At 39.6% G+C, this 16,471-nt stretch overlaps 1 protein-coding gene across 6 annotated transcripts in view; it reads left to right on the forward strand.

Moving 5' to 3' along the window:
• Positions 1-16,471, forward strand: part of LOC105452091 (phosphatase and actin regulator 1-like) — a 122,390-nt gene that overhangs the window by 78,472 nt on the left and 27,447 nt on the right. For 4 of the 6 annotated variants that reach the window (XM_011692937.1, XM_011692940.1, XM_011692939.1 and 1 more), the window contains 2 exons: positions 2,438-2,602; positions 2,996-3,672. In XM_011692937.1, coding sequence (XP_011691239.1) covers positions 2,438-2,602; positions 2,996-3,234 — 404 coding nt within the window. In that variant the 3' untranslated portion in view covers positions 3,235-3,672. Of the gene's footprint in view, positions 1-2,437; positions 2,603-2,995; positions 3,673-16,471 lie in introns of those variants that run through there. The other 2 variants (XM_011692942.1, XM_011692941.1) reach the window with 1 other exon arrangement.

Consider the following 16,471-nt stretch of genomic DNA (forward strand, 5'->3'; position numbering starts at 1 on the left):
GTTCAAGAAGTGCACCCTCCAAGACATCGTGGCAAGTCACGAGAGCGTCCCGGAGGGGGTGCTTGAGTCCGCTGTAATCGGCCGCTTCCACCTTACGCCTGCAAAACTGCCCTACCGCACGTTATCGGCCATTATTCCCCACGGAGGGGTTCCTCGGAATCCGTCGTTTGACAGCGTTCAGCCGCACACACGACGCACTTTCTTTCCGCCACATTTCAGCCCTCGCCGCCGCGCGCCATTGCCGCTTGGTAACTTCCCGAGATATACGGGAGCCTTGCATTATGCACCATAGGGTGGGCGTCGACGCGAGTATGGGTTGTTTATGACTGCGCGTATGGGAGAACTTCTTCGCCTTAGCGATATTTTAAATCATGCGTCTTTAAATCTTTCCTGAAGTGGATTTCGAAGCTACTAACTTGACAATAGCAGCACAAATATTCAAGTACGAGTGACAAGTAGAAGACAAGTACGTTTTATTCAAATCTTGTATTAAAACTATTTTTTCAAAGCCATTTTAAATTTCTTTTCTGATCCGCGAATAACTGAAATTAATTATTGCAGACATAATCTTCCTTAGAATTGTTGCAACAAATTTTTTATTAGCAGTTTTTAAATGTAACGTATTAAATATATTAATTTGATTCTAAAATTTTTGAGATTAAAATGTCTTATTTTCGACGTGTATTACTAGAATTTTCTTTAATCAAAGGACGACTCGTATTTTTAAAACAATTTAAATAGGCCAAATACGAGAGCAAGAATTTTCTTACGATATCTGCGAGTGTCGTGTTTTATTTATTTGGTGGATTGTGAGAATTGTAACTCTTTATGTTTGCAGCGATTGTTGTAGAAAAGTATCTTTCGACGCAAAAGAGACTAGTGACTGTATTATGTACGAAGGGCGTTACAAACAAGAAGGTAGTAGATGGCCGATAAGTGCAGGTTAAAAGGGCACGTTCAGAGAACGGTCTTTTAAAAGAACTCTTTCTTCTTCTAAGACCTTAACAGCGCGATAAAGATAAAGTCGAGAACAAGACCGAACGTCTCGTTCCCAAATCTCCAGTCTAGATTTTCGTTTTGCTCAGCTAACTTCGTTACTTGTAATTAAATTATATTTATTCGTTTTTTGCTCTTGCGCATATAGTTTTGTTTTTAGTAATAAACGATTATTCGCTGTTGAAGTTAAATTTAATTCTATTCGCGCGTATACGAATAAAAATAATTGAAGAAATTGTTTCTAATGATTTTAACTCTTTAACGTAAAGTTTTATTAATTCTGTTAAAATCTGTTAAACCTTGGTTTTTTTTCTTGTTGATTTTACTGCATTGTATGTATATGGATCGCCAATATATATTTATCTATTCTATCACGGTTACTTTTTTTAGTTTTTTCTCAATATTTAATTATATTTATATTGATTTCGCAAACATGTCTGGCACAAAAATTCAATTTATAAATGTTAACATCAATAAATCTCTTTTCCATTTTTTACTGACCGCATATCTTGCTTCGGTGTAAATGGGTTTCAGAATAACGCGACGAAAAACTGCTAAGTTATCTGTGTGACTGCCGAGTATCGATTTTTTTGATGACATGAATTATATTACTTTAGTCTTTGTATGTCTTAGTAATGTCTTTAGTAATGAAAAAAATCAACTAAAAGATTGAAGGAGGGCAAATTAAAAGAAGAGAATATTTGAAAATATTTTGGAATAGAAAATTTTAATTTAGAATTTTTCTTTTATTAGAATTCATAATTGTGAGATATACGGTATTTACAAATGTACAGATTTTAATAAACGAAATTGTGATTCTCTCGTTGAATATATCGTGCAATGGATCGATGATCGTTTACTAGTTTCCACCCTTACAGCCGATAAGAGGGTTGTTGGATTGAAACTTCGCATCCCTGGTCGGTAAACGCGGATAACATAGGAAACTTCGTACGCTTCGTATGCTGGAAAAGCGGAAAATCGGGATAACGTGTATCTTACATTGATAATTCTGTATTACGCAAATGTGGCTAACATGAGTTTATACCATACGCAAGTAACCAGTTTGCAAATTTATACAATATCCATTTCTATGAATGTAGATTAAATTTAAACTCAATTTAAATTACTTTTGCTTTTTTCTAATTTTTAGAAGCAAATATATATAAAAAGTAAGTAAAATTGAAATAAAGTTAATCCATATTGATAGAATCGGGTATAAATAACCCGTTTTGATAGTCGCAACATATACTTTTTTATATTATAAATTGTATTATTATGATTATATACAAATAATAATGTTAAAGAATCATTTTATATGCTTCGTATTTTTGACGAATGACTTAGCAATTTTATCTTTTCAAAAATTTAATTTCCTCTACGTAGACATAAAAAAGCGTTGTAGCGTAAATTATACATAGGATTATTTTTTTTCTTTTTTCAGCGAAAAAGCAAAATGGTGCTGCTCTGCGAACAAATAGTTTGGGTTCGGGTGCGAGAACGCCGCCCTTGGAAAGAAAAAGTAAATTTTCTGCCCTCGGTAGACTCTTCAAGCCTTGGAAATGGAAGCGGAAAAAGAAATCGGATAAATTTGAGGCTGCTTCTCTATGTAAGTAAATAATACGACTTAAAAATGGTTCAATTTAAACGCGACATATGTTTTTATTTGTAATAATAGAAAAATACTTGAATTTTTAATGGTGGATTTTCTATGCTATGTTACTTTTATGATTGACGTTGCTTTGTCACGAAGGGTCTTTGCATTTTAAAATAATGAATGTTATTAATATATGCGTTTAAGTAAAGTGTTTGCGTTTTGCACGAACAACCGGTATTTAACGTATTTTAATTATTTCCAACTTCTTAAATTACTATGCCCGAAGTCGTTTTAAACGTTTGCCATGTGCAACATTGTACTGCGAAAATATTTAAACGGTGCTGCAGATAACAGAGCAAACAGCGTAATGACGTTCGTGTTCGTTTCCTTTGTCTTTGTTAATAGCGCTCGAGAGAAAAATCTCGGTACGTGCCAGCAGAGATGAATTGGTGCAGAAAGGGATATTGCTGCCCGTGATACGGTCGACGTCGTTTCCGGAAAATGGTGAGTATGCATTTTCTTTCTCTTTTAATTTCTTCTTTTCGTACTTGTTTTCTGTTGTTCTGTATTGCGTTTACGCTATATTTTTCAAATTTGCTCGGCACCAATCTTCTTCAATGCCACTGATTTTTTTTTGTCAATAATTATTTCGTTGGTTGGTCGTTTTTTGCATTTTACGTAGCAACTTTATCTGTTTTCAAATTACGTTCGGTCGTTTTCCATTGCTGTCTTTCTCGGTACTTTCTTGTTATATATGTTGAAATTTGCACGCCAGACAGATATTTCCGAGTCCGTTTACCTGGCGCGCCGAAAGTGGTGTCCACCCCTTCGGCAAATTGCACAGGAAACGAGAAACAGACTTGCTAGGGTGTCGACAACTTGCTGCCCAATGGTGAAGGGTCGTAATTGCGTTTTACAGTCGTTACCGTGTGGCAGACGCGAACTCAATTTCCGCAGTTTCGTAACGACTGGTCCCATACCTCGTACCAAAATGACGCGATTAATCGTCCAAGCTGATTCGTTTCTTGAAATACATTTATCTCTTATCATTTGCATGTTTGCAAGGCGGATAGCAACGTGTATACCGCTGATATTATCCGCTGATATTATCGCGTTGTGATATCACTGTGATCCTTCTTACCGACGAGCTGTACAAGGCTCTCAAGAAACGGTTTCACGCTTTGTTCGAACGTGGAGTTAGTTGGTCTCTCTGCGAGATATAGATATAATCAATCGTTATATTTTTTCATATCTGCAATTTTGAACAACTGCCAATTAATATAAAATTTTGAGAAATATCTCAATCAATAGTGATATAAAATTAGCAGTAAAATCATAAGTAACTTGTCATCTTCGTTTCAAGAAACACAAACTTTATGTTTACCGAGAAATCTATAATCGAGAGAATATTTGCGATTTCCGAGACATACAACAAATACTCGACAGAGGCCAATTAACGGCGCGGGAAGGTATGATTTCGAAACACCTTTAATTTCGTCGCTCAAGGACTTTGCGGGTAATTAATAATTATCTTTCCTCGATACTTAAACACGTAACAATAGTTAGCCTGTGTATCCCGTCGTCAAGAAAATTCTAGGTATCCCATGGATTCCGAAACTATTTCGCAAGTTCCGTCATCAGTCATATTCTTCGTCCAAACAGTCGGAACTTTTCGAGTTTTGAGAGACCGCGCCGCGCGTGGCTTCTACATCCCACCTTTTGTAATTAAAGTATTCCGCTCGCAGTTTCGTCAGATTATCGCAGGAAGTTGCGGAACTTGTCGGCGGTAAGTCGACGACAATGACGTAGGGCTATTTATCAACGTACGTCATTCCGCCGGTTACTACGTAAGAAAGAGAGAGAGAGAGAGAGAGAGAGAGGGGGGGAAGACATTTATTTAAATTAACCGCAAAATCGATGGAGACCCATGGGAAACGTGGGGATATGAATAGCGGGAAATACAGTGAGATATCGCGTAGAAGTGAACACATTGAAAGAAAAATACCGAATATTCGATATCATACATTAGGTGTACATTAAAAAAAAAGCTCAACGTCATTATCTAGCTTACGTTGAAATCGAATATCGATGTTTCAGAAAGCTGATAGGTAGTGAAAACATTTTTTTTTACAACCATGTTTTGTATGCAGTAAAAAATATTTGTTACAGTAAAAAATTTTGCCTTATCGTACATACAGAAAATATAAGACATATTTTTTTATAATTATTTATATACATTGTGCAACTTTTTTGTTTTTACACGTGCGTTTATATCGAGATTTAAAATACTTTTAAATTGATTACACGTTTTTATACATATATTTTTTCGTCTATACTTGCGTTAACACGGTTTTTTTTATATATATTAATCTTCGATTTATATCTATTTTGATGAAATGCTATTAATTACAAGGTCGATGGATTACCGCATATATTCCGGAATTTATACGTCGCAGTTGTATCCGCGATGAACCGAATTAACGTGACGCCACTGACGTCCATAATCGTTGCATTGTTGACTGCACAGAGCCGTTGTTACGTCCTGTGACTCTCTGTTCTGAGTTCTAATATGACCGAGTGAAACTCCAGCTATGCACCCGACCTTTGAAATTCCACCCGATGTCCGGATCCTTCCTATGTTAAATTAAATTCAATCCATCTATATAAATTTGATCCATTCTGGTCCTTTGTGCTTCTGTCGTCTCTATTTTTTTTTTTTTTAGTTTATCTTGCAATTTCAACTAAATATTTCATTGTTCAATGTTTTCTTTGAAGACTAACATTCCTCCACGTGTGCATTGCCGTGTACGCGAATTAATAAAAAAAAATCCGACTTTTTCGCTCTTTCAACCTTCGCGCATGCGACGCCATGCAAATTCCTCATGTAACCACCTTGGAAATTGGCTACATCGCGGAAACGGTTTACGAATTAATCGCGTCCAGATGCCGGCGGTGCGTCCCTAAAAACGACGCGCGTTCCAAGAACGCCGCGAGATCCGGGCGAATTAATATTCAAGACCGGATCGCGCTTCTCGTTGCAGAAACGATAAGCGAGTCGGTGACGGACGCGCAAAAACCACCGTCGCCGCAGCAAACGCCTCAGCAGCAGCAGCAGCAGCAACAGCCGTCGCAGCAGCAACAACCGCCCGGCGGTACCGTGGCTGGTGGCACCGGGGGTGGCGACGGCACCCCCGCGGCAACACCCACGTCCGCCGGTAACGCGCAGCAATGCCAGCAATCCCAGCAAGCGGTACCCTCGGCCACGCCGACCCCGACGACTGCCAACCCGCATTCTACTGCAGGACCGCCCAGCAGCAATCAACCATCGCCCCATCCCTCGCCACTCTACCCCGTGATACCGCAGCAGGCCGGCCAGCCCAACGGCAGCACGCAAGGTAAGCCCAGGGTTGCAAGTTTCCGTCTCAGTCGCCCCCTTACGCCGCGCGACCGAACACGAGTTCTCGCGTGATTTCTCACTGATGACTGTCACGGCAGGGTGCAAATTTCACGCACGGTTGCTCGAAAAGTTGGAACAAGAGAACGATAGGAAAACCGGTCGACCGTCCCCTATCGAATTTCGAGTCTCGTGGCGACTAGAATCGTATCTACTTTCCATCATTAGAGATGTTAAATCGATAAATGACGAGAATATCGTTCTGACGGTAAGGTATTGGTCTTTCTCTCTTTCCGATCGACAGGAATACGTAATTCTAACTTTGATAAAAATGAGGAGCGCTAAGAATAAGACGTCGCTGGAGATATATACGTAAGGCGACTATATACGAGATGACGTAAACGTTATTCGATTGTGCTATTTGGGAAGGTAGATTCTATCTATCGCGCGGCAGACAAGCCAATTTGAGTAGGTACACGTGGGAATTGCTGTGTATCGATATTGCATTCGCGCGCAGACAGGCCAAATAAATCATTCTATTTCCGTTTCCTCTCGTTTTTGGTTACGTAACAGAAACGTAATATTTTGGTCCCCGTGGCTTACATACAAATTCGCGTAATACTCGTAGAACCAAATCTAATTATGTGTATATGTATGTACATCGACGGATCATGCCCATATCAATCTGCATCAATCGCTCTAACGAACAATTAATGACACATATAAAAACATTTATTAGATAAATTCTGTTTTGTAACTTTCTTTTTGTGTATGCAATTTTTCCTGATATTTTACTTTATTTTAAACTTAGCTTTTTACCATAATTTTCATGCATTATTAATTATTGTTTATTTCGCACAATATTTTTCTAATATATGTACATATTGTGTGTATCTTTAATATTCTTGGTTAATTATTGGTTGATATATTATGAATGATATGAAAGAAATATTACCCTTCTTTGAAAAAAAAGCTTTACAGATTGTCGCATAATGAGCTCTTATCGCTGCTGAGCGCCTAAATTTTGCACACACACAATGGTGTATGCATAAGCGACGACCCAATTAGGGAACCTTGTGTACCGAGGTAACATTAACGGGCTACCCAAGTATAATCGCGATGCATCGTGCTATGCCGACTAAATTTCTCATAGAATTCGCGCTTTACTGTTTTGATGATCTCTTGCCTTCCAGGCATTTATAATAAATTCAAAATAATATTAATATCGAGCAAACAATAGTGTAGAATTTTTTATACATTTTTTAATGTAATGATAATGTAAAAATTGCATTCTAGAAAAAAAGATTTTACAGCATAATTATATAAATGAATCTGCAATTTATTTTATTTTATCTTTTATAATTGAGCAACACGTCTCTTAAAAAAAAAGAACAACCATTTTACAGCGAAGATTAAATTAACGATTTTTTTTACATATTAAGTGTGTCTTTCAGAATCCAGACATTTTATATGTAAACGTTAGTTACTATTATTTAATATTTCACACAAAATATTGAAATATATATTGTGTGACCTGGATTTTGCACATTTTCGTGAACTCGCACGTCGAATGTATTTTTAAAATAAATTGGATAATCCTCTGTGTAATAAATAATGACGTACGAATACGTACGTCAAAATAGAAGAAGCCAATTGTAGTCGGTAATACGGTACGATATCTTTTAATCTAATATTGGTTTTTGCAGTACAAAATTTACTTATTCTTAAAGTTTATCAGACAAACGTATATATTTTTATGCATCTATTCGATATTTCAATTTAAGTATAAATAAACGAAGGAATGACAAATTAGCTTTCGCGCGCAAGCAATCCAATTCTTTGTAACGTCACGTGTAAGTAGTTGATGTATCACTTAAACAAGGTTATCGGGTTTCTTCGTTGGTCTAAACTGAAACCGTAAAAGGTACGTTATTATCCGAACTAGTAATGCGATATTACAAAGTTCCTTCGGCTGTATTTCTAACTACAGACCTTGCAGAACTCTAAACTTTTGATTCTTAACACAGTTCGGAAGCTGACATTAACTCTTTTTTTTTTTAGAAAGCGTAAAATGCGAAACTTTAATGCGAATAATTTTATAAAAATGTTGTTTCTCGTATGTATTTGTTACTTGTATTTTGATAGCTTGTGGGCTGTCAATCACTATTTGGACGATTTAATTTCTCATGTTAATTAAAGTTTCTTAGCGCGAGGTAAAATAATTTGAGAATGCACTAGCGCTTTTACATTCAAGTAATATTGTCCGCACAATAATGCCGTTCGTTAATGTTAACGCTATTTTTGAGGGAATGAAATTTTTAATTTGCATTGTGGAAGTGAAAAATGAAGCTAAAAATAATATAAATATAATTTTAAAAAATTGCTTAGATTTATACATATAACAGAACATGTAATAAGTTCACACTATTAATGAAAATAGATACTGGAATGTGTTTAATCTTACATATTACGTTTATTTATTATTAGACACAAAAATACATAAGAAAATACAAAATAATAGTTATTATATACAAAAGTATATAAAAATACGATGCATCGACGATTTTATTGCTCTCCGGATTTGTAATGTAATGCTCACCAGAGGTATATGGATAGTAATTTCATGCCTCTTTTCGCGCGACGATGTTTTTATTCGCCGCGGGAGCACCGTAGGAAAATACATTTTTGTACCTCTCTCTTATCCGTGCGTATTTCCTATCTTTTTCTCTCCGCGCATCGGCGCGGCGCGGCACACTATCCGCCGTGACTTACCCACTTCAAAGGCAAGTGCGAAACCATGCTTTCAAAGATAGTTTGCTGCAGCGGGTGTAATATTTCAGTGATACTGGCAAGCGCGGGCGCATCGGGCGCATTTTTCTCGCGAGCGAGAAATCAGCCGCGTCGCGACGCGCCCGCGCCGCCGGTAGTCGAGGAGACAACATGCTCGCGAGCGCATTAGGCGCGGTGCAATAAGCTTTTAGCATCTGTTACCGGTGACAGGTTGTTCCACGACTAGAATTAAGGACCATTTGTCTTGATGGGCGGGGTCGTTAATTCGAGGAGAAAACGCGATGTGAGAGTGTAAAAACGTCACGGAACGACGCGAAATCAATGCTAGCTCATTACCTCATTCCACGGGTGTTTTAATTTTAACGATTCTTTCCTTTTCTCAAGAAACTGATTTTTTTGATAGGATATTACCAAGAAAAGCAGTTGTCATCATATACACATTATGTATCTTAAATTAATTATCTGCGTTAATTCTATCGATGACATCAAAGGTATTGCACGGAAGAATTAATAGCCTCTTTATTTTTATATATTGATTATTTAATAAAAAGTAAATTAAATGCATATACGTATATAGAGAATCTCTAGAATTAAAATTGATATTTTTAAAAATGTCTAGATACGTAGTTACGATACTTCTTATTGCTGTATTATTCTCGGATTATGAAATAAAAAAAATTGTGATTTTTATATTATACAAATAAAACATACAGAATTACTTTACTAGATATAGATACGAATGTAAATGATATTATATCAAAATCTAATGAAGGATAAAACTATAAATTGCTTAAGCCTTTGATGATCTCTAATGTTCAAATTTCCGTAAAACTCTTGCCGTTAAACTCTTTACCTGGTGACTTATTAGATCCTCAAAGCCTTATATTCCCAAAGGACCGGGATTATGGGCGGTCGTAATACACTCGTGTATCATGCGCTTGATAATGTATCGTGGGGATTTACCGAGGAAACTTGAATAATGACGGATCCAGCAGAATTAATGCCCGGCGCGTTCGGTCCCTCGTCTCATGCGATATTTGCCACGTTGTCCAAGCAGTTTTCTTGGATTAGCCTCGCTCGTGTCAGTCCGTGTAAATATTATCGATCGGAGTTTCATCCTCGTTGTGCGAATTCATCGAGCGAGAGGCGGAACACCGTGAGAAAGGTAAATCCGCAATAATTCTCACGAAATTGACCTCGTTCCGCGCGATGTTTTATTCACGCCGATCTACGTGCCGCGACAGCAGAAAAATTCTTTTTAAGTCCTCCATTCCGCGATTTTCGATACTTTTATATATATCGTATGATACTTGCTTTCAACATTTCTTCTGACAAATAATTGCCACTTTTCTCTCGTCTTGAAATTTTTGTATTTTATATAGAAGATTTTTATTTTCCTATTTTGTTAATCGAGTTATGAGTATTTCTGAATTTAACGATTTCTGCGAGAGAAGGGAGGCTTCGAGTAAAATTCGTGACGCAACGCCAAAAAGCTTTTGCAAACACGTGATGTCTTCACCTGACGGCGGCGGCGGCGTTCGTGCTGGATTTTTTGGGATTTTCTTCGTCGCTAAACACTAGAAGACGGTGGGAGGGGCGCGCGGGGGTGCGAATTACGCTTTCGTGACAAGGGCGACGAACGAAAGGCGTGCAAACAAAGAGCAGAGCGTGTACACGAACGGTCGGTTCGGTATTACGCGCTCGTTCTTCGTTCGTCTCGCGGGCAGGGAACATAGAACGCAACGATCGATATGTCTCTGCGAGCATCGCGACGAGAGCCCTACGAACCCTCGTGTTTTCCCCGTCGTATTCTCCCTCTCGAAGCCGTCCGTGCCCCGTTCGAAAGGATTCAAATTGGTGGTGAAGCCACCGGATCACTTTAATCGCCATGCCCATGCGTCCTCGCGATCCGTCTAGACAAGGCTTAATCTGTTGTTTCGCGATACGATTGCACTGGTATTGAATTCTCTTATTTCTTAACACACGGACAGAATTTGTTTTCAAATTTACCCTGCAAATCGTGTTAATTGTGGGACAAATTTTACTGTGCACTACAATAAATTTTAGTGTAAAATCTTATTGTAGTGCACAGTAAAATTTGCCTAAATACTATATTGTCCCACAATTAACATGATTTGCAGGGTAAAGTAAAAAAAAAATTCTCTCGTGCAGGAAAATCTGAACGTTTTTCTTAACTATTTTTATATGATATAAACAAATCGTTCGAATGTGTACGTCAAGAGTGTAGAAGGCAACGGAAAATGCATAGTATGAAGCCTTGTGAAGTTTGATGTCAATATTGTATACATACTTAAAGAGAGTACTTTGAGGTCTGTATTATTACAGCCGAGACGGTTTTGTCAAAATTGTCTTGTACCAGAGAGTTGAAAACCAGAAAAATATGTAAAGAGCTCGCGTAAATTGTTTTTTTTTTATGCCGGAGAGATGATAGAAAAAGGAAGAAAAATAGGGGGCTATTCGTTCAGCCGGATGTTTCTGCTCCGCGGCGGGCAATATATTTTTTCATTTCCGAGCCGAGCCGAGCCGACAACTCAACCGTGGCTAATATCGCCGTACGGTCGATAGTCGAAGCAAGAATCGCGTCTGGATTCAATCTGCTTGATCGTTCGTTATTTAACACGACTACAGGCCGTTCGTCTTGTTTGCGGATGTTCCTTATTTGCAGTTTCCGTCGCGTTCCCTCTACTTTCGTTTCAATGATGACACAAGGATTATTGTTGAAAAGAGTCGTGGACTTTCCTGTCTTTTCAAACGTAAGTTAATACAGATGTTCTTTTTATATTCCTCTCGTTAATATAATTTTCTTTTGAGTAATAATTTTTGAATTTTGGTAGTTTCGTCATAAAGTCGATGCTTTAAATTAAATCTTTCACGCCGGCGCGCGACGGTGTTAAATGATATTTAAATAAATATCTTTTATGCCGACTGTCGGAAAAAGAATGGAAGATATAAGTGAAACATTCAATAATTCAGACATTGAAAAACAGGAGACGTACTAATGTGCATATTTCACCACGGGAAAGGCTCGTATTTTCCCGACTGTGCAGTCGTTGTATAGTTTCCGTAACATATAGGCGCGCAAAGAGACGACGAGACCGAGGGAAGGAGAAAGAGAGAGAAAGAGGCGCGGAAACAGTGGGAAAGAGAGCGACTGCTCGGCGGATCGATATTGACGCAGGGGCCGTCGTGAAACCTTACGCCGACGTTGACGACGAAATTCATCCCCTCCGACGTGCTCGGGCACGTTAGTGTTTTCCCGCAATTCCTTCCTTTAGTAAATTTGGTGTAACGTCAGATCTTAATCTCGTATATCTGTGCATCCTGATTTCGCGCTAATCTCATCGCGCCATCAAAACATTATCGTCGTAACTACCGAAAATTTACTTGCAAGGCAGTTAATTACGGCGGTAAATTGCAGTTAACTTTTTTCGTTTTTTTTTTTTCAAAATTTTTTGATATTGATATCGGTAACGTGTAACGAACTTTTACGAAGATAAATTTTGGATTCTCGCGGCTGTGAGACGTGCCGCGTGTTTATCGTGAAATTATCGGCAGCCATTCGTCAAAGCGATTTTATGGAAGAGTTACGGGAAATCGATATTGGTCAGGCATCGATATATATATTCATCGAAATACAGGGATCGCAATTCGAGCTTCGTGTGTGACCATTATTTTCTAACTTGTAAAGACTTGTTAAGATCGGTGTTTTGATTTGTTTGCCGTGCGGAAAAATGTCAATATCGTTATGTCGCGATGTGAACTTTACCGAAATGACACATTATCGCTATAAGTTATTTTTCATGTCTTGTAGTATTACGCTTCGTCAAATCTGAATCTGGATTTTAAAAATTTGTCATGTATTCTGAATCAAATAAAAATGTTTTATTTCGAACGCTGCATGAACTTTACTTTCTCTCGTCGGGAAGAAAAGATATCGGGAAAAGGAAGATGAAGCGCGCAAATTTCGCGATGATGAAAGTTGCGGTCAGAAAATGGAGTTTGGCTCGCGAGACTTCCCTTTCAGGTTCCATTAATGTAACAAGGGATGGTTTTAAGGATAAAGTGGAAAATTGAATCACAATGATATCGGCAGGATGATTCACTTAACGTCGACAGCGATTTAACCCTTTCAGTGCGCGCGACGCGCGATGAACGATTCCATAGAAGAAGTCTGTTTAGCAGAAGCGTTCGAATTTTTATTCGGGCGACGTATTCCCTTCTCTCCTGCTTCTTGGGCCGCCTTCGTGCTGCGCGACGGCGACTCTCGAGCGATGAAAAATCGCATGACAAAGTTTGACTGAGTTTGAAATATACGAGTAATATTTGAGGTGTGACAAAGGACCGATACATTTTTAAAAATAAGAGCGGATATATTTTTTTTTGCGTGGGCAACGGGAGAAAGGGGGAGGATGTACGAGCGTTTGTGCTACGCTTTAGAGAGATGCGCTTCAGAGATATGCTGCGCGTCGTTAAAAACGGCGCAGCCAGGTATGATTTGCACTGCAGCCACGTTCTAGTTTCGCCAACTCCTATATATCTCGCATATCGTCTATATCCTCGCGGCGGAAATGGATCTCCGGGATGTCCGAGAAGAGTTCGGCGATACTATACGTCACATCCTTAATGCGAAGTTTCGACGCGACCTATCGGGTGGGCGGAAAAAGTTTCCGTGTTCTCGGCCCTTGGGCGTTCCCAAGAGCTCTGCGGCAGGCAGGTAGACAGGCGTACGCTGGTGCACATTCAAAATTGTACCGGATTTCTATATCTTAAATCCTTGACAGATCCCGCGTTCGGTGCGCGTCGCTTTTGTTTTATGGCGTCAAGTTTCTCACTAGAAAATTGATCCTGAAACGTGTTCTCCGCGTTTCGCGATAAGACCCCGTGGCCAGATTATTTGTTCTATCGCTTCTCGTTTTGTTCCCCGGCGTTGTTGTTATCCCATTTCGTGAATTGCGTCGATAGGAAACAGCGCGAGCTGTCCTAACCGTAAACTGTAATAGTTTACATTGTTTTGCCCAAGCTTTACCGATACTGCACTCTAATTTCAAAATACAATAAAGGCTCAACTTCGAAACTCAGTTTTTGTACAGGAAAATCGAATATGTTGTCCAATATTTATAACAGAACAAGTATTCGATTGGAAAAGAAGCGATCGAACTATTATTCGAGAAAAATATAGATTGATGGATCGCACGATTTTCGCGAAAACGTCGCCGCTGGCGTGACCTCGGGGAGGAAAAAAAAAGGAAGGAAAAATCCTGAACGCAGTTAGTGCCAACGTGGATCTCTTCGTGGTGCACGCGACGCGGGAAACGCGTCGACTCGATGGAAAATATCGATCGCGGTTCTACGGGGAAATATGTATTTCGTGCGTGCGACCGAGTGGAAAATTTTGCGATGCGTGTGACAAGTGAGTCCCGTCATCCTCCCCCTGACAGAATCGAATGGATTGACGTCGATGGAAATCGATCAAATTCATCCCCCACAACGGGCGGGACAAAGTGCATCTCGGAACGATAATCGATAGCGTTCTTCGAAAAACGTTCTTCGCGTGTCGCGCAGCGGGGCTGAATAGGAAATTCGGCACGATGCCACGCACGACGTGGTGAGTGTACAACAGTTCGCGGAATGCGGGTGAGAAAATTGTAGAGCGTCTTCGGTAAAGCGGTTTGGGAGGCGGGGGGGGGGGGCTCGTGAAATTCCTCGTGAATTTTCTATCGTCTGTGTATAGTACCGCCGAGAGAGAGGTCGATGAACTTTCGAGGTTTGCCGAGTGCTTTGATGTAATTCTAGAAGGTTACTAACTTTGCGCGCGCTTGATCGTTCGCGGGGGATCGCTCAAGTGGCCGCAACTTACACCTCGTCGAAAACGCGCGCACGTGGTAAGTCTCTCTGTATAAATGTCTGCGACGCTACGGCGTTCTCTCTCTCTCTCTCTCTCTCTCTTTCTCTCTCATCTCTATACGTGTCAGGTATTATAGTTTGAGCGCGTGTAAGTCGCACGCGAAGCGTTACGATATAAAATACCCTAAAGCTCCTTCTTTCTCAAAGTCTTCGACAAGATGACGAAGACTGCGACGACAGTGTCGCGGAACGACAGTACGATGAAATTGCACTAGTGGAGACAGTTTTGGGAGATCGAAAAACTGTTTTAAAGTCGCTTTATCCGGTTTTGCTCGAGGAAAGAATTTTCTTCCTACAACGTAAAATTGCAATCTTGAAAATTTTCCCAGACGCGACATACGCTCGTGGAGCAAATGTTCGTCGGAGCAACGACGTTCTTCAAGGCTTCTCCCCGGAGTCGTCTGTGCGCATTTCGCGTAAATATATTTTGTTTTTCCTTTGTAAGAAGAGGGCTCGGATAAACGATGGCGGGGCGGCGGTGTGAAATGGGTGGCGCGGAATGAGAGATGGTGGCGAATGTATCATTCATCCCGTCCGTCTGGGCGAAAGTCTGCTTCGCTCAGGAACAGAATGTCGGGGCCGCACGGCTGGAATTCTTCAGGCACACCGGTGAAATGTTCCCGGCCCATTGTAATCTTTCACCGTGCGGCCGGAAGAGTTCTCTCTCACGCGAGATCGGTAATGCCCTCCTCCCTCGTTATCTCGGATCTGTAATAACTGCCGATTGCACTCCGCTCCTTCTCGGATATTTCTGCAGGGAATGTCTCGTATATTTTAACCGCGATGAATGGCGCGAACTTCGGCACTCTGAGAGATCTCCCGAGGAAGACTCGGAACTTCCCCGATTCGAAGCGGGGGCGACTAACCCGGCTGACTTTTGTCAACTTCGCGAGAAGTTTTAGCGACGACTCCAGAAGACTGATGTCGTGACACCGAGAATTTTGTTCTCTTCTTGTATTCGCAAAGGCGCCCTGAGTTTATTTGGCACCGGTATCGCGTTGTCACTGAAACGAATATTTTACGAACTTTATTCGGCAAAATTTTTAGAAACGTGCATGCATACAGAGGAGTGCATTTAAAAGTGCATTAAACAAATTGATTGAAAAATTTATTAGATGATAAATTTGTAATTTCTTTTAGGTATGTAGCCCGGTCAAGTTAGACCAAAAAATAAGAATGAAGTTACATAAATTCGCTGTCAGCTGAAAATCGGTAAAATTGTTCAAAACACAATAAAAAACAATTTCTCAAAGTTCCCCATCGTTCCGGTTTAAGGAAAAAAATTGGCTCGAGGTCAAAGGTCAAAAAAATGGGTTTTTCGCGATTTTCTTCAAAACGGTAAGTTTTATCGCAAAATTACCTCAGACATAAATTGTAGATCATAAAATTATCTATAAAAAAGGTATCAATAACTTTTTTCCTAAAAGCCACCGTTACTGAGATATAACGATGCAAAAAGTTGCAAACGTCATAATATGCACACGTTTCCACGCCACCTCTGAGGTAGTGTACTTAGCGCGTTTTTTTTAACGTGGTTTCCCCAGTAGGCCTATTCCACGGGTCTGTTGTGATTGAAATTAAAAAATAGAAGATAAAAAATTTATTCGTAGGATTCAGAATCTTCAATTACTTCTTCTTCTTCTTCTTCTTCTTCTTCTTCATCCTGGGTACAAGTGAATTGCATCAATAGCTAAATTTAAAAGGTTTCATAGCATAAACTAAAAATCGCACACAAATGCAGTTTACTGCTTTCGAAAGAGTGAATCTTTACC

This window comes from Wasmannia auropunctata, unplaced genomic scaffold (assembly GCF_000956235.1).
Source record: "Wasmannia auropunctata unplaced genomic scaffold, wasmannia.A_1.0 LD336038.1, whole genome shotgun sequence".
In the NCBI taxonomy this organism is placed as follows: Eukaryota; Metazoa; Arthropoda; class Insecta; order Hymenoptera; family Formicidae; genus Wasmannia; species Wasmannia auropunctata.